The sequence below is a fragment of the Hoplias malabaricus genome, chromosome Y (genome assembly GCF_029633855.1).
Source record: "Hoplias malabaricus isolate fHopMal1 chromosome Y, fHopMal1.hap1, whole genome shotgun sequence".
Lineage (NCBI taxonomy): Eukaryota > Metazoa > Chordata > Actinopteri > Characiformes > Erythrinidae > Hoplias > Hoplias malabaricus.
The window spans coordinates 8,696,156-8,715,843 of NC_089820.1; the positions used below are offsets into that span (position 1 = coordinate 8,696,156).

The 19,688-nt window shown below is 38.6% G+C and overlaps 1 protein-coding gene across 2 annotated transcripts; it reads right to left on the minus strand.

The window, feature by feature from the left end:
• Positions 1–1,046: 1,046 nt before the first annotated feature.
• LOC136679805 (sushi domain-containing protein 1-like) lies at positions 1,047–17,165 on the minus strand. 2 transcript variants are annotated; one of them, XM_066658485.1, is made up of 21 exons: positions 16,942–17,165; positions 15,844–16,220; positions 14,223–14,351; positions 13,586–13,735; positions 13,026–13,178; positions 12,016–12,210; positions 10,655–10,834; positions 10,281–10,457; positions 9,694–9,873; positions 8,697–8,876; positions 7,899–8,078; positions 6,622–6,801; positions 5,643–5,807; positions 4,714–4,878; positions 4,414–4,511; positions 3,108–3,294; positions 2,180–2,273; positions 1,727–1,970; positions 1,504–1,543; positions 1,290–1,383; positions 1,047–1,138 (listed from the first exon to the last, which is right to left on the minus strand). In XM_066658485.1, the coding sequence occupies exons 2-21, from the start codon at positions 16,070–16,072 to the stop codon at positions 1,114–1,116; spliced, it is 3,045 nt and encodes a 1,014-aa protein (XP_066514582.1). In that variant the 5' UTR covers positions 16,073–16,220; positions 16,942–17,165; the 3' UTR covers positions 1,047–1,113. The 2 variants fall into 2 exon arrangements, with proteins under 2 accessions (XP_066514582.1, XP_066514583.1); XM_066658486.1 differs by lacking the exons at positions 1,047–1,138; positions 15,844–16,220; positions 16,942–17,165 and adding an exon at positions 14,586–14,641 and having other exon boundaries at positions 1,207–1,383.
• Between the last annotated feature and the right edge of the window lie 2,523 nt (positions 17,166–19,688).

The following is a 19,688-nucleotide window of genomic DNA, read 5'->3' on the forward strand; positions in this document are numbered from 1 at the left end:
GTTTTTCATAATCTGTTTTATATAATATGGTTCAAAAAACATGGAGAAATCTCATTGAGCGTGAGACACGCGCATTTTAACAAGTTCACACGCTCAGAAATGATTAACTTCGCCGCACATAAATTAATCATAGAAACGAGTCAAAGGCAGCTACTCTGCGCTCCTACAACTATCTTCAATTAGCGACATATCGGCCAATCAGAAAACAGGATTTCCTGTTGCCGGGCGAGGTCTGAAATAGGTTTCAGCTGCAAGCACGCATGCGCAGCGTATATTCTTTGCATTTTTTATTATCTTTTTATGTTTAGATAAGTTTAATTACTGTGTGCGTGTTTACTTATTGTTTGTGTAAGTGTCCCTGCAATCTCAATCCAAGCAAACTTCAGAGCCCTGGTGTAGGGCAAGGCCGATAACCACTGATGAATGTGCATGGCCTTAAAGCCATCAATCACAAATGTAGCCACATAGGCTGTTTCATAAAATCAGTCAATTCTATGCTAAAACTCCCCCATGGTCTCTGACCCCAAATTCATCTCTGATAGTCCAAATGACAGTAAAAATATTTTCTAAAGTCAGATTAGTCTGTGGTTCAGCTTGTTCTTGGGCAAACCGTCATTGAGGTTTCTGTGCCAAAAACAAAAATTGCCATAAATTGTTATCAGCTAAAGGTGTAAAACCCAACATCTTTCATGCAATGGGGTGCATCCATGCCCACAGCATGGGTCAAGGTAAAGGCATATAATCAAAATTTTGACAGACATGCTGCCATGAAGGTGAAGGAAAGTCGATATTTATTTCAGCAAAAAAATGCCAGGTCTCATTCTGCAAAGTATGGCTTCATAGAATAGGTGTGTTTGACTTTCCTGACTGAAGTCCAGGTCTGCCTCTTTTGCAAGATCAGGAAAGAGAAGCATGAGACAACGGCAATCTCAGATCTTCGAGCAGCTTAAGTTTTGTACTAAACAAGAATTGGTAAATTTCCACTTTCAAAAATGTTCAGTTAGTGATATAATTTAAATTAAAAAGAGACAAAACATTCTTTATAAACCCATTTATTTAAGTTCCAATCAGTCAGATTGTATCAGTTAAGATATATTCTATTTTTATAATCCATCAAAATTTGACTACCTTCCAGAACCTACAGCAGACACACACACACACACACACACACACACAAAAGAGATAGAGTGGGAGAGAGATACATGAAAGAGGTTAATTTGTGAAAAGACTACATGATGTAGTTAATTAAACATGCAAAATCTGTAACAATAATAAGATTAGGCTCTGACCAACTGCAGCAGTAGCCCAGAGTTGCCATTACACCCAGAGCACCAATAGAGCCAAACGTCAGCATTGCAGACACACTGGTGGAGTATGATGACACTAAATAGAGGAATATGTACATAGATACATTTAAAACAATGTAAAAATCTACTGTATATACAAGTGTTATTTTATTTTACATTTTTATGTATTTGCTAGCACTGAAAATCAGTCAATCACCTCTGGCTTTGGCCCAGGTAGCACAGGACTGCGCTCTAGACTGAAAAAAAGAAAAGAAAAATAAAACAAAATTATTAGTTTACAGAATAATTTTAGAATCTTTTTCAAAATAAAACCTAACTTGAAAATTTCAGAATTACAAAATGATAGAATTATACATCTATAGCCCCACCAAAGTATTTTCACTCTTTTGTGATTTATTTGTTTCAGAGTTAAATCCCACCTCTCTCCACTGGCAGAGAGTACGCAGTATGACATAGTAATTTCTCCCTCTTTCAAGTGGAGCATTGTAGTATTCTCCAAAAAGCTGACTGTCTCCAAGTTTGAAGTCCACATTCTTCCCAAGATGTTTCAGCTCTAGCTCAGCTGCAATATATTCACCGCCACAACTTCTCCGAGCCACGAGAGACAAGCCACAATCAAACACCAACACACCCTCCACTGGCAACACAATCACCTGATACACACTGGGGATAGATACACACAAACACAAAAACACCATTCCTTCATATTCACTGGGAATAAACACATTCAATTTGCCATCTTTTAATTGCCTTAGAAAGTATCAGTGCCCCTTATTTCTAAAATTAGCATTATGAAAATAAGGGGTCGTCACAATGTTTACGCATAAGTAACACCTAACTACATGATCTAATTATTCACTGAGTTTTCTCACCATATCAGGTCCAATGTGCTGGCAGTCCTGCGTAATCTGAGGATGGGTAACTGAGTGTCCACCTCACTGTACGTGACCTCAGGTGTGGGAGGCACTGGGAGGAAACATAAACGTGATTCATTTATTTATTTCTATTAATATCCATATTAATCAATTACACCATAGGTCCCAAACCTCTAACATGTTTTTTACTGAGACACAATGGAGGTTTAAATTGATATATTATTGTCTAATGTGCATTAGACATTTATAAGAATTATAAGTCAGAAATGTCCAGAAAACATGGGATGCTGTGGAAGATGTAAATAATAATAAATTTTGTATTTTTATTACTTTATTTTTGTCAACACTGTCAAGAAGCTAGTTATTTTTTATTTATTGGATCTAATATGTATTTAGAGTTGTAAACGGGCGGCACGGTGGTGCAGCAGGTAGTGTCGCAGTCACACAGCTCCAGGGACCTGGAGGTTGTGGGTTCAATTCCCGCTCCGCGTGACTGTCTGTGAGGAGTTGGTGTGTTCTGCATGGGTTTCTTCCGGGTGCTCCGGTTTCCTCCCACAGTCCAAAAACACGTGTTTTTGGAAGTTGGATTGGTGACTCATTGCTAGGTGTGAGTGTGTGTGTGTTGCCCTGTGAAGGACTGGCACCCCCTGCAGGGTGTATTCCCGCCTTGTGCCCAATGATTCCAGGTAGGCTCTGGACCCACCGCGACCCTGAACTGGGTAAGCGGTTACAGATAATGAATGAATGAATGACTATTACAATGTGTTCATGTTGCATGACCTATTTACTGAAATCAATAAATGAGGATTTATATTTTTTGCTAAATTAAACGCTGAATAAGTGTCTGGCAGTGACTGGCAGCAGACCGGCTGGCAGTTTATCCAATGGAGTGTACAGTGATGATGAAGTGTATGTGTGTGTGTACCTGGAATGCTGGTGTTCACAGTGATAGTAGATGTTTCTCCAGTATACTGTGCAGTGACAGTGATGGTGTAGTTTGTTGCTGGTTGAAGGTTTAAACATAGACTGTGTTGAGGATTTACAGAGCTGAAGAGTTTCCTCTGTCTGTCACTGAACGAAGGATCAAAGTCTCTCTGTCCCATAAGTAACACCTAAAAATATAAACACACGCACAGTCATTTTTTTTTTAAACCTATATTTTGTCTAAATTTCACATTTACGTGTGTAACTATTTCCCCACATTTTTTTTAATCTCTAAGAATTTAACCCCCTTATTTTGATGGGCAGTACGGTTGCCAACAAGTAGTGTCATAGTCACAGAGCTCCAGGACCCTGCGTTGTAGATTCAAAGACTGCCTCAGCTCACTGTCTCAGCATACCGGGGAAAACCCAGGGGCTCCAGTTCCTCCCACAGTCCAAAAACATGCTTGTAGGTGAACTGGCAATTCAAAATGACCATATGTGTGAGTGAGTGTTAGTGTGTGGTGCTATGTAATGGACTGGTTCCCTGTTCAGGGTGTGTTCCTGTGCTCAGTGATTGCAGATGGGCTCCAGACCCACTGCTATTTTGAACAGGATAAAGCAGTTACAGAAATTGAATGTATTAATGTTTTTGTTTCTGTTATTTTAATAGAAGCAAACATTAAAAAGCTTTGCCCTGATAAGCTCAAAATGCAAATCAAGCTTAAATGTGAACATAAGCTTCCCCTTATTGTTATTTATATGAACTGTTTGTGAAGACATAATTTGTTTATTTTGATATAAAAAAATTAAGCAGCAGCTTCGATGCAGGCAGTTTATTTCTTAATGCGAGATATTCAGTGTCAAGCAGATACACGGGGCTGAGTTCACTTGAAGGGTGCACGTCTAACAGCAATATCTAGGAAGTATCAGATCAGGACTCGGTATCGGCAGATGCTCAATATTAAAAGACTCGAATCAGGATCAGGAAGTCACTAATACTTTGACATTATATTTCATTATGGTTTCATAACATTGTATCTCACCACTTCTTTTAGGCATATTGAGATATGAGTTCGCCCAGCAAACAGACTGCATGGAAGACAGTCTCACACATCACAGGAAGACTGGGTGAGATTGAACTGATGTTGGCTGAAAAGCAGTGCTGAGTTAGTGGAAGCAAAAGTTAGATGTAAGCTGCTGTAGTGTTCAGAATTTTTGAGAATATTATGAATGCAATTGAGTATAAACCTACAGCTGTGTTTTATTTGTTGTTCACTGAGAAAGAGTAATAATATTAAGGAACTCACTCTGAACTGCTCACTGTGGCCTTCTGTTTCTGAATCTGATCTCCAGCGTAGACATCTCTTATTAAACACCATCAAACCCTTCACAGCAAACTCCACCTCTGAACCACATAGTTAGTCTCAATGAGGTCATTATAATAAAAAACAACTTCAAGAAACACACAAATAATATGAAACATATATAAATATCCTCCAAGTACAAAATTAGGATATATGCTAATCAAATTATTGTAATACATATAAAGAATTTTTGATTTCAGCTGGGAAAAACTGTCATTGAAAGTGTTCACATGTTTGTTGTACCTCTGCAGTGCAGAGTGGCCACCTGCCATCTTCCAGTCACATCACACACTGATATGTGACTTCCTGAACGACTGTAGTACCTTTTGACACAGCGATGAAAGACCACTGTGCCATTTTCCCACAGAACCTCAGTGTGAGGAACAGAAGGAACTGGCCCACAGAACGCTGAGTGGGGAGAACACACTGTTTAATTACTCGTTTATTTCAGCTTATAGATCAAACACATCTGTCTATACAAAGAGCCCAAACCTATGTATTTATATAACAGCAGTTTCTATGCAGGTGATCTAGTATTGCTAGTTACAGTCTGTATTTGCAGCACTGTAACATTGTCATCTTCCAGTCACATCACACACTGATATGTCACTTCCTGCAAAGCTGTAGTATCCTTTAACACAGCGATGGACGACTACTGTCCCATTCTCCCACAGAACCTCAGTGTGAGGAACAACAGGAACTGACCCACAATTCATACACATTGTAATTAAGGAGCCTGGGAGTAGAAAATGGAATGGGGCATTTCTAAATAGTAGGATGGTGTTGTTTCTACTTTATATAAACAAATTATGCTCAGCTCCTTTCTGACAGTATATTAAACTTTTATGAAGATAGATGTAATTAACATCAGGGGCTCTAGAGTGGTGCAACTGTCTGTTCTCCCCAACACCATTTGTTTTTTGAGTTTTAATCTTACAATGATGCCATACCTATCTCTGAGTGACAACTTCAGCTGAGCTAGAAGGAAAACTGAGAAATTTGAATGTAGTCGAATATTAAACTTAACTGAGATTCAGAATTAACAGTATGGATAATTAGGAGAACTTTTGACTAAACTGAGTTAAAAATATTGAAGTACTGAGTCATCGTATTGTTCTAAGATAAGAATGATGTTTTTTAAAGGCCTGTAACTGATTTCGTGTCTGTTTTACCTCTGCACAGCAGGGTGGCCACCTGCCATCTTCCAGTCACATCACACACTGATATGTCAGTTCCTGCAAAGCTGTAGTATCCTTTAACACAGCGATGGACGACCACTGTCCCATTCTCCCACAGAACCTCAGTGTGAGGAACAACAGGAACTGGCCCACATAACGCTGGATGGGGAGAATAAACACACTGTTTATTTACCTTTTTATATAAGCTTACAAATCAGAGACAAAGCATACTAACACAGCATACCAACAGACCAAACATATGTATTCACATAGCAGCAATTTGCAGAATGGCTTTAGGTTGAAAGTTGTAATATTCTGTGAGGATTTGATGGCATTCAGCCATATGTTAGTGCTAGATGAGTTCTTGAACAAAAAACCTTGAGATTACGCTTGGCATTTGCATGGGTACCTAAAAACAAATTATAATTATTTATAATTCAATCAGATTTTGTACTTGTGGATAGTGCAGTATAGAAGTAGGCTGCCACAGTCAGGAATATGGAAAACAAAAACAATGCACTGTTGCCACCTCCTGGTGATTCTTCTGAACTGCCAGTGGTACGTATGTAAGGATATTCATTCATTCATCCATCCATCCATTATCTGTAACCGCTTATCCAGTTCAGGGTCACGGTGGGTCCAGAGCCTACCTAGAATCATTGGGCGCAAGGCGGGAATACACCTTGGAGGGGGCGCCAGTCTTTCTGTAACAATATTTTACTCCGCAAATAGCATTTGAACAAATGAGTATTGTAGTTCTACTTGTGTTATTATATAGTATATCATTAAAAATATTGTAAACAATTAATGTAAGTAAATTAGTATATGTGCCCCCTGTTTTGACTGAAACTGTAAAGTTATACAAGGACAAAAAAGGACAATTCTTACTCTGAAAAAAAAGAAACAGGAAATAACACACTAATGAGCATATTGCACATAAAACGTAAGGAGGAGTTTGTGTCTATGTGTGTACCTCTGCATGTGATGGAGACGTTTTCCCAGGTCCCCTGGGTGGTGCAGGTAGAGTGTGTTTTCTGCCCCTGCAGGTGAAGCCCCAAGGGGCAGGAGTATGTGGCCACACTGCCTGGGGCACAAGAGCCATCCCAATGGAGTACAGCAGGGGGAAGCAAGGAGGGGGTTCCACAGCAAATCTCTATATAACACCACTGTTTTCATCAGGCACACTTCTGTTATATTCACTTCATTTTAAAATAAATTATGCCCTTGGTGAACATCCACTTAATGGAAAAAGTTCTGCTCTATTCTGTAGTGAACATTCCCATATTAGGATATTAGGATTGGAACATTTCCATATTAGGAAGTGAGTGAAAGTATAAAAGAGGTGTTTTGTTCTGACAGGATAACTATGGTTTATAAAATAGGTGTCCACAGTTCAGTGAAATATAGTATCAGGTTAGTTTAACTAATAAATGAGGCGTAAAAGTAGAAGATTAGTGTTTCTAATAGTAGCCATTAAGAGGAAGTAAAAAGTTGGGTTTTTAACAGAGTTGTGGAAGTTTAACAGTGAGTGGAAGACAAAAAGGGGGTTTATAATAAAGCAGCCAGTATGTAGATGTAAATAGGTGATGACGCTAATAAAATAAACAGTATGTGGGAGTAGAAGGGGGTGTTTCTAATGAAGTAGTCAAGGTGTAGGAGCAGAAGGGGATGTTTTTAAAAAAGCAGCCAGTTAGTAAAAGCAAAAAAGTAGTAGTTTCCAATAAAGTGGCCAGTGAGTTGGAGTAGAATTTAGACTTTTTTTTTAAATATAAATTTGCTGGGGAGTGAGCTCCATGAATGAACAGGGCTTTCCGATAAGGTTTCTGTTTTTCATACAAACCAATTATCATAAACACTGGGACATATTGTGAAATGAAATAAAAATAAGAATTTGTGATTTGGACCTTTAATTATCTGACAAAAGCACAAAGAAAACATTTCCAATTATTTACAGACCGATTTAATGGTTCTGTAGCAGACACTGGGTGGGTCTGGGACAAACAGGGAGCAAGCTCTGCAGCTACCATGTTTGGTTTCGGGGGTTTTGTATATGTTGAAATGTTATTTGATGTGTAACCTTGTATCTGTGGCAATTTTTTAGTGTGTTGCAGGCATCAAATTCAAAATCTGATTGTATATACAAAATACAGTCCAAATTCTTTGTACTTTTCTCAGTTAAATAAAAGTTTAAGAGAACCATCTGTATAACCTGTGTGTGCCTATGAGCAGTTTGTGTAAATTTGTATGTACCTTCACAGTGCAGGTGAACTGGACTCCACTGGCTGCTGGAGCCACACACAGACACACTGTCCACACTAACACTGTGATATCCATCCACACACTCGTAAAAAGCCATGGAACCCAGAGAAGTTTCACCATCCCAGGACAAGACAGTGTGGGGGAGAGGGGGAGGGCCACCACAGTCTACCTCTAAATACAAACATTTACATGAATACACACATACAAACAAAGCAGTCTAATTTGATATATGCATACACACGCTCACACACAAACACAGATCCAAAGTCCAAAGTTTGGCAACACCCATTTTTTGACATCTTATTCTAAGGATAAACACATAGAAATCAAGGCCAGTTCTACTATAAAGACCTCTGTATTTAAAAAATTATTAAAGATAACAATGCTTCCTTTATATGATTTTTTTTAATTTAAATATTTATGAATAATCAGCAAAGAAAAGTTAAAAACTAGATGTCATTTGGCAACATTTCGCAGACAGTGAACACACACAAGTGCACAGGTGTTTGTTGAGGTGCAATGTTTTCTACATAGAGTGCATATTTGTTTATATATTTCCCTTTTATATTAAGCTTATGTCTTGTCTGTGATAATGTGACTAGAATATCTGTGCTTTTGCCAAATGTATACACTTGCACATCTGAGCTTGGAGGAATGCAATCTCATTCAGCTATGATTTCCTGTTGTACAGTCTGAATGACAATAATGTTCACTTTGACTTTGATAATGTAATATGTATGTGTGTGTGCGTATGTGTGTGTGTCTGTGTGTGCGCATGTGCAGTTATACCTCGACACAGAAAGTAAGGAATGCTCCATGATCCTCTTCTGGAGCACACAGACACTTCCTCTGTCCCAATATTAAAGAAACCGTCACTGCATTTATACTGAACCTCTGAACCAATTTTAGTGAGACCACTCCATAACATTACAGCATGGGGGAACGAGGGGGGGATACCACAATGTATCTCTAAACACAGACACAGACACACACATAGACAGAGTTAAATGTGTCCTACTAATTTAAACAGGGCACAAGTTTATTACTTGCTTGGAGAACCAGAATAGACAAACACACACACATTCTCAACAGAAACACAATAATTTGATATTATTTGGGAATAAAAAAAATCATACTGATCATACAAATAATAAAAGTCCATTGTATTTGGAATCACTTTACTTTAAATTACACTAAAAGTTAAGAATGCATTTTGCTTTCTTCTGTAAAGTATCTTGTACCAATAGTGATTATACACAATGTGTCCAAAGGTTTGTAGACATCCCTAAAAAAACACTCTGGAGAATCTGCACCTAATCCTAAGGTTACCATGACCAGTGCCCATTGTGGGCTAGGAGAGTATAAAGCCCCACAGTACTGGGCGGTGGGACAGTGCAACTGTGTTCTCTGGAGGAATGGAGCTAGTTCTAGCACCTTTGAAATGAGCTTTCAGTGGTGTTTGTGATCCAACCTATTCATACAACAACAGTTCCTGACCTCACGAATGTTTATGTGGATTAAATTATTCATTAAATGCTCACAGCAATTTTACAATATCTAGTTTAAAACCTTGCCAGACACATACAGTTATTGCAGCAAAAGGCGTCTCCTTTATATGCTTCATTTAAGAAAAAAACGTGTCTACAAACTCTTGGACATATGGTACACATTGCATTTTGCACACTGGCATGCTTTTATGATCCTGCAGGGTCATAAGCTAAACCAGGTTAGACCAGCACAGAATATGATATTTGGCTGGTCTTTGGGAAGAGATAAGAACCATTACCTCTGCAGACGAGAGAGGGTTTACTCCAAGAACCGTTCTCACTGCACACAGACATATTCTTTCCCTCTGCAGGATAATAACCTTCACTACAGTAATACAGCACAGTGGAGTTAAACCGCACATCTCCGCTCCACAGACGTACACTGTGGGACACAACTGGGGGATCCTCACACACAATTTCTACACACACACACACACACACACACACACACACACACACACAAATAGATAGAGATATGATATGATGTATAGAAAGAGTGTATATCATCATTGTCAGAATAAAACCTTAATCCCTTGGTTTAATTTTTGACAGAATTTGAAAATACAAGTAGGCCTTGGATGGAAACTGAAGCACACGAAGGAAACACAGATTGGGGTTCGAACACACAACCCCAGGTCCCTGGAGGTGTGTGAGGCAAAGCATAAATTCATTTAAATTAAAAGTAAAGATTTTTAAAACTATACAAAATTTTGTTCTGACAGGATTATTATGGTTTATATTTTATGTCTTTTTTGTGCATCTGAAATCCATGAGAACTGCTCGTTTGTGTGACTGAGTTTATGCATGTGTTTGTGTGTGTGTGCACCTTTGCAGCTGAAGTATGTGTGTGTCCACTGTCCTTGTGAGTTACACGACATCTCTCCTGAACCCTGTGCTCGATATCCAACTTCACACTCATATACCACTTCAGAGCCCATCTTACTACTGCCATCCCATAATGCTACAGCATGAGGGAGGAGTGGGGGAGGACCACACTGGATCTCTGACATACACACAAACGCTCACATGTGAACCATATATTTTACAAAGGTGAAAACAACATATCCAAAAATTACAAGCAACCACTGAAAATGTGTGTGTGTGTGTGTTTAAACATACTGCTAAATAGCATACTGAGGTAATACTATGGGCTCCTAATAGATAATAATAATAGATGATAGAGATAATAAAATGTTGTACCTGTACACATGAAGTTGATGTGATTCCAGGTTCCAAGTGCAGAACACACAGATGTGTTCTGGGTTCCAATGTTAAAGAACCCCTCCAAACACTTATAGCTCACTATGGAGCCCACCACAGAGAGACCTTCCCAGAAACGCTCCGAATGGGCTAGGAGCTGTGGTTCTCCACAGTTCAGCTCTACACAGGGAACCGTCTCTGTTATACACTAATTCACACACTAACTACAACCTGTTATAAGCTTTTACAAGCAGATTTTAGGAGTCACTATTGGCAGGTATTAACAGTTACAAGCTTTGACGTTATGAGCAGTTATGGCCATTTAGAGGTATTACAAGTATTTATTAGAAATTATGAGCAGTGCCATTACAAGCAGTTAAAGGCAGCTAAGAGCGAATACAATTTTTTATGAGCAGTTGAGTTCTTATGAGCAGAAATGAACCGTTTTTATTGTCATCCTGATATCATAAATGATCAATGATATAGCATGTTATACAAATCCCATTTCCAAAACAGTCAGCACAAAAATATAAATGCAAAATCTAATGCAATGATGTGCAAATACCTAAATGAAAACATAACAAAAAATCTATTTTGAAACTGAGATATTGTATTGTTTTTTGAAAAATATATTCTTATTTTGAACATTTAAAACTGCGGATTTCAATTGCTGTAGTTTTGAAACTGAAAAATTGTGGCATTCATGACAAATAGGATTTCAGATGCACAATAGCTGAGGGTCTCCATTTTAGTGTTTATTATTTCATAAAGGTCTAGACTTCTAAAGCATCTGGAATCTTTTACTAAGGAGCCATGCTGTTGTAATCCATGCAGAATGTGGCTTGGCTTTGTGTTATTAAAATAAGTGAGGCCTTCCCTGAAAAAGACATTGTCTGGATGGCAGCATGCTGCTCCAAATCATGTACATACATTATACTCATGCCATGTGCAAAACATGCATCCCCATACCATCATGGAGGCTACTTTTGAACTGTACACTTACAAGATGGATGGTCCCTGGCTGCTGGTAGATGCAGAATCCATGATGTCCTAAAACTATTACAAATTTAGATGTTTTTTAAACCATTTTTTCCCCATTCACCTGAGTCCATCTTAAATGAGCTTGGGCCCAGATTCATCGGCTGTGTTTTCTTTTTGTTCTATTACTATTATTGTGTTTAATTAGTTGCACAGCATAGCATTCTCTTTTTATTTACATTTTTTATAGTGTCTTTTCTGGAAATGGATTTGTATTATTTAATATTATGAGCAGTTATTACTTATCATTGCTTGACTGAGTGCTGTCCCAGAATCGATGTTAACGTTACCTCTGTGTCATTGTTTGTTTGTTTGTTGCATACCTTCACAGCGAATTTTGGGGTGGCTCCACTGTCCATCAGCTTTGCAACTTGAGGTGTTTCCTCCTTCTCCTCCACCTCTTCCATTTCTCCACACATATCCCTTAGAACATTCATATCTCACCACACTCCTAAACACTGTAGACTCTGAAAACTGCACAGTGTGAGGAACAGTGGGAGGAGAACCACAGTCTACAACTACACATGCAAGCAAGCACACACACACACACACACACACACACACACACACACACATGCAAACACACATATAAACAGAGTAAACAAAGATATCATACAGAGAATACACACTCTACCTTTACGAAACATGGTAACACTTTACACTTGTGAATTGCTCATAAAGCAACATAAAGCCTTTTAAAACAACTAACAATTTACATAACGATCTAAAAAAAACTAACAAGACTTCCTAAAATGAAATTAACTGAAGTAGCCTGTATGACAACTGAAAAGTTTTGAATTAACACAATGTATTCATTCATTCATTCATTCATTGTTTGTATCTGCTTATCCAGTTCAGGGTCACAGTGGTTCCAGAAACTACCCGGAATCACTGGGCCCAAGGCAGGATCATACCCTAAAGAGGGCGCCAGTCCTTCACAGGGCAACACACACACACACTTGAGCCTACCAACATGTGTTTTTGGACCGTGGGAGAAAATCAGAGCACCCGGAGGAAACCTACATGGACCCGGGTGAACACACGAAACTCCTCACAGACAGTCACCCGGAGTGGGACTTGAGCCCACAACCTCCAGGACTCTGGAGCTGTGTGACTGCGACACTACTTGCTGCACCAAACACATTGTATTATTATTAACAGGAAAATAATAATAATGCAAGTTTAAAAATAAAAATTTGTGAATTGTCTCAGAATACAAGATTCACAGGAAATATTATTAAGATAACTTCTCATGTATTTCATCATTGATGAGGTTCCGCTGATTGTGTTTTGTGAGTCCGTTTGTGAGCTTTTGGTGTTAATTTGTACACACTTTGGCAGTAGGCAGAGTCTCTTTGTGGATGAAACGTTCCTAATCCATTCCGAACTTTGTATCCAGTTTGGCAGAAACAAGAGAAATCTCCCTCAGTGTTTATACACACTCCACCTTCCCCACACACATGCTCTACTTCACACTCGTTCACATCTGAAAAAAGAAACACAGGTAAGTGCTTGTTTAAAATAACACAAGGCTCCTTTTCAGTCTGAGGTTAAATAAAAAATTAACCAAGAAAAAAAAATGTAGTGGCTTGCAACAGGTCTAAACATCTGTATATATATATATATCAGTAAATTGGAAGTAGGGCCGAAGGATACATTCATATATTCATTCAGTCATTGTCTGTAACCACTTATCCAATTCAGGGTCCCGGTGGGTCCCAAACCTATGTGAAAGGCAGGAACAGTCTGCTACAAAGTTAATGCCAAATTTAAATGATTATTTAAATGATCCAATATGTTCTATCTCACCTAATTCTACCCCTGTAGAACAGCAATCAGACATCACCAGTTCATGCTTGTAAATAATTTTGAAATAGTTTTTCTTTTTCTCACCACGGCAGAAGGTGCCGTCATTGGGGATGAAGTTGGCCATGTTGTTGGATGGAGTGTAGCCCTGAAGACAGGTGCAGTAGTAGCTGCCAAATGTGTTGTGACACACTGTGTGATCTCCACAGATTCTGCCCAGCTGACACTCATCCTTATCTAAAAATAAACAAAACAGTTACAAAAAGTAATAAGTATAAAACACTGGTTACATGTTCAATCCCCAGGGATGCCACAGATATCTGTAAGCAGGATTCCACAAGAGATCACCATCCACATCACTCAGCACACTGCTATTCAATATAGGCATTTGTTAGCTTATATAACAGAACTGGGCAGTTAGTGCTCCCCTGGTGTTAGTGTTATTAACTATAAGGGTGTTATAAAATGGCAGTTTGAAAAGAGATTTGTTTTTAAACCTATTAAAAATAAATAAATAAATAAAAATAAACCTGCTGAGTCTCCCCTATTTCCACTTTTAGAGAGTGACCCCATCTCTAAATGCATAGATGAATGAGAATTAAATAATTAATTAATTATGAATGAATGAACAGGTGAATGATATGCTGAAGGAATGAATGAGTGAAAGAAAATCAATATGTGTGTAAGAGAATGAGTGAATGAATACGTGTAAGCGGATTCAAACCTTGGCAGTGAGTTCTCCCGTTTCCTACAAAGCCATACATGCAATTACACACTTTCCCTCCAGAACCGTCAGTTTTCTCCTCACACGTAGCGTTAGCATGACAGGATGCACACACATCCATATCTGCTACTAGAGAGAGAGAAAGAGAGAGAGGTATTAGGTTTGTACAGTAATTAATTAATACACATGAGGGAATTGAGATGCTATGAGATATTGTCACAGACATTGGTTAGGATCCTATATCATACACGTAGATGATGAAGTTATTTCTGTTTAAAATACATTGTGATCAAGAACAGCAGAGAAAAATAAAATATGTGAGGTTCATCGACTCAAATTTATCACGGTCCACAATCCGTGTACCTTTCGTTAATTGGTTTTCCATTTCTAATCCTGCAACAGAAAAACGGAGAGCGACCCATTACCCTATTTTGTATGTTATCAAAAGTACCACCCCAGTAAACAATTAGCCGTTGATACAACGTTGAAATAACGTAATGACTGCCGTCTAATCAACGTTCTCTTAAGGTTGAAAATGAAAGTTGAAAAGACGTCCAAACACAGACATTGAAAAGACGACTATTAGACGTGTTTTGGACGTCCATTGACGTTATTAATTGGTCCCGAAATAAATCACTTGTATAAAATGCGTTTTGGACGTCCACTGACGTTATCGATTGGTCACCACTTAACTAACTTATTAAGGTGGATTTTGGACGTCCATTGACGTTTAAAATATGTCCTTGACGGACAGACTACTTTTAGACCTATTTTGAACATCCAGGGACGTTCCCTGTTTACTGGGACAGAATGTAGATTTTGTTTTTTTCTTTTCTTTTCTTCCAACGCATCAAAACAAAAATGCGGAGAATATTAAAATCTGATATATTTTGATATATATTTCAGTTCACTATAAACTGATATTTGGTATCTTCATACCCAACAGGAAGACAACAGATACGTGTCTGACAAACGTCACCACTTATCATTAGCCTTAGAACACCCTCCCCCGGACACCCGTGTCCCCAGTGTAACTTTGAAATCTCTGCATATGTTACCCGTCCTTGACCATATTTCTAATTAAATCGTGAAATAGGTCAAGTATGTTCATCTTTAATCTACTAGCACAATAAGTTCCGTTTCAAAATATATGGCGCCATTAGTGTTAAATACTTCCGGTTCTGGCTAAAATCTGCAGCCCAAACCATAACTGGCCACAAGCAAGAATGAAAAAAAGTCGTTATTTTAATTTCTATTAGCTCATAATCATTTTTCATATTTTGTTGTATTTCGTTTCAGTATGTTGTAGAAAACGGTTTGTTTTCCTTAAATCAATAATATTTAAATCGTTCAAAACAGGGAAATGGGTCATTCTCCGTTTTTCTATCGCAAGATCAGAAATGGAAAACAAATTAATAAAAGGTACACGGACCCCGTGTGTACTATACGTACATTTGTTTAAATAAAACAGTAGATAAGCTACATTTTGTGTATCAGAAACATTTTGCTTTTTAGCACGAGGTTTAGCTTGAGCTGAAACTGATAGCAACAGCAGGACTTTCTCAAGTATGTGTGTGTGTGTGTGTGTGTGTGTGTGAGAGAGAGAGAGAGAGAGAGAGACCTGTAAAAAGAGAGAATGCCATTGTAATGAAGATGAGTGTGAACAGCGCTGCAATTTTCTTCATATCTGCTGCTTTCCTCTCATCCCACGTTCCCTGGGTAACAGTTCTACATCCTCTTCTTTCTCTCCTCTTTCTAGTGTTTCTCTGGAGTTGGAGATGTCCTACCCCTATTCTTCTTTTTCTATTCAATTTCTTGTTCTTCTCATTTTCTTCTTGAGGGCTGAACATATGCTACTCTTTTTCCACTCTTCCCCTGCTGAATGATAGACAGATGTTACTTTCCTCTTAACACTGCGGAATGGAGATGTCCTCTTCCATTCTTTCCCTCCTTTCTCGAGAGAGATCCTTCTATTCCTCTCTTTCTCTCCTCTTCCTCCTGAGGGATGGAGATAGCACACCATAGGTTAACAGTCCTCTCAGTGAATATTCAGACGCTTGTGGTTTTCAAAGACTTCAGTGTGGTGTTTCTGATATGTTCAGTTACACCACTATTACGCCACAATCAGGGAATAAACTCTCTGCAGAGTCATGGTAAGGGTGTTTGTGTGTGATTGTGGTTATTTTTGGCTATTGTCTATCAGCTCTGCCAAAAAGGCGTCTATTTTAATCCTTTACACATCCAGTTTCAGCTTCAGTTCTTGGCTTAAGTCCACTCTGTGGACTGATTACTAGATATTGTTTAAGTGTAGCATTTGAATAAATTCCAGTGACAGTGTTGAAAACGTCTATTAATTTATGCTTAATATTAATCTGTGTCTGGGAAAATTTTCCTGTGTCTTTGTTTTATAGTGAAACAGAAAGTAATAGCTATGACCTACAGAAGTAACAACACTTCGTAAACTGTTTAAAGAAAACACTTTAATCTTGTTACATAAGAACAATTTTCACAATGAATGGACCAACAAACATGATCAAAAATGATTAAAATATATAGAATAAGAACATTTTCAATACACTTCCTTTCAAAACTAGTTTTTTGTGTGGTTTAGTTCTAGAAGTGATATTAAATATTTAACATGTGTAGCACATGTGTATGTGTGTCTCATGTCTTGAAAGTGTAAAACACGTGTGTTTGTGCATGTTCTGAAATGACCCACCTCTTGAGCAAAAACAGATGTCCTGTAAAACACACAGAAAAAGAAACCGTAATCTACAAACTAAAAACTGTTCATTGGATCCAGACTAAACACTGACCTAGGCAACAATTTGAGCTTGTAATCCACACTGAGCCACATTAAGCCCTGGGCCTGTGATCCAGACTAGACACAGATCCAGCATAACCCTGATCCAGATTAAACACTGACTCAGAAAGAAGTTTGTTCCAGACTAAACAGAAGTCCTGGCAAATTTCTGATCTAAACTAAGCCTTGATCCAGACTAAAGGACGTTTAGAGTCCTGCTAGGGTCAGAGCAAAGATCTGGGGTCTGCAGGGGGTGGAGACTTAACTCTGTATGGAACCAAGAGATAAGAGAACACAGCCCTATCATAACACACATAATCACACACACACACACACACACACAAAACATCATCTACCGACGAAATGTCACACTAAGGACACCCTCACATACTCAATTCACACAAACACACACACACACACACACACACACTACTGGAACATAATTTTGTATCCCGCCCATAATTTTCAATGGAAGTAAATGCAAATATTATTTATTTAAAGTCATATAGGCCTATTAAGCTTATAATAATAATAATTTAAAAATTAAATTTAAAATATTAAGCACATTTCGAGTACCCAATGTTGCTTGAAAAAACACCAAAAAAATTAAAATATATAAATAACATAAAACAGCCAACCAAAGACATAGAAAAGCACAGCAGTGATAAAAAGAAGACCAAAACAGGCTCCCACAACTGAAGTCACTTTCAATACCAACACTATTAGTATTCACTAGCTGGAAATGGTTCCATTGGTCAACAGTCCCAGCTGAACTGAGCAACAAAAGCAAAACCATCCATCAGGTCATTATTATCATGTTAGAAATACACAATAAAGCACAGGGGTGGCACGGTGGTGCAGGTAGTGTCTCAGTCACATAACTCCAGGGGCCTGGAGGTTGTGGGTTCGATTCCTGCTCTGGGTGACTGTCTGTGAGGAGTTGGTGTGTTCTCCTCGTGTCCGCGTGGGTTTCCTCCAGGTGCTCCAGTTTCCTCCCACAGTCCAAAATAACATGTTGGTAGGTGGATTGGCGACTCAAAAGTGTCTGTGTTGCCCTGTGAAGGACTGGCGCCCCCTCCAGGGTGTATTCCCGCCTTGCGCCCAATGATTCCAGGTAGGCTCTGGATGTCCCTGAACTGGATAAGCTGTTACAGATAATGAATGAATGAACAATAAAGTACAATTAAGTGTCTATTTTCTTCTTTGTAGACACAGGTCAGTCCATTCGTATCAACCAATCATCTTGTAAAATCACCATCCAGTTAGGAACAAACAAACAATTAATAAGACCTTCATTCTGTTCTCCATAAGTTCTGTTCTGTTGACAAAGATGCAGAAATAACATACACTGCGTAAACTGAAGTCAGGTACTTTCATTATATTTATTCTAATATATATTTATTGACATAAAACAATGGTGATTAAAACAATCTATATGATTCAGTGCTCAAAATTCAGAAATATAATCACTCAATATTACTACAAAAAAAAAGGATGAACTTTTTCCATAATATGTATGGTTTAATTTAGCATTTTCTGCAGAAGCCCATCCTCTGAAAATTGATGAATATTTCATAAGGTCAGTAAGAACACTTACATGAGAGAGGTTCTATAAAAGCCTTATAAAAACAGTATACAAAAGTGCTTTCACGTGTGGTACAGCAGTAACGTTTGATATTAAAATATTAAAAGATATATGTACAATTCATGAGTTTCTGGAGCAGTAAAACAATAAAGTGATTGAATGTGTGGAAATACACAAGTGAAAAAGTAAAGAATAAAACACATTTTCAGTTAGAACACATGTCTCAGATGGCCATGGTCTACTGCAGCCATCTTCATTTGAACAGGAAAAGTGATGCATTGTTTATAAACTCTCAACTTAATCTTGGCAACATTACCCAAAAACAGTAAATGTTGCATATCCTTCATTATTGCAAATTATTTGTAATGATTTTAAAAATTTCATTACACAATGTAAAAAAAAAAAAAAAAAAACCTGGAATATGTTGGAATTATTCATCCTTCCATTGCCTACCGCTTGGTCTGGGTCACAGGGGCTGCAGTCAGAGTAAAGAAACCCAGTCATCCCTCTCCCTAGCCACTTCTTCTAACTCTTCCAGAGGGATACAGAGTCGTTCCCAGGCCAATCAAGACATGTAGTTTTCCCATGGTGTTCTGGGTCTTCCCCAGCGTCTCCTCCGCGTTGGACCTACCCGACTCACCTCCCCAGGAAGGTGTCTAGGAAGCATTCAGACCAAATGCCCGAACCGTCTCAGCTGGGTCCTCTCAACATAGAGGAGCAGCAGTTCCACTCCGTATCTCTCCTGGATGTCCGAACCCCTTACCCTGTCTCTCCCTTGGAAGAGTCCAGACACCCTACGGAAGAAACAGCCACTTGTACCTGTGATCTCATTCTTTCGGTCATTACCCAAAGCTCCTGACCATAGGTGAGGGTTGGGATGTATATTGAACAGTAAATTGAGAGCTTTGCTTTCGGCTCAGCTCTCTCTTCACCACAACACTCCGGTACAGAGTCTGCATTACTGCAGATGCTGTGACGATATGCCTCCCGCTCCATTTTTCCCCTCACTCGTGAGCTCCTCCACTTGAGGCAGGAGATTACATCCAACCTGGAAAGAGCACATCACCCATTTCCAACT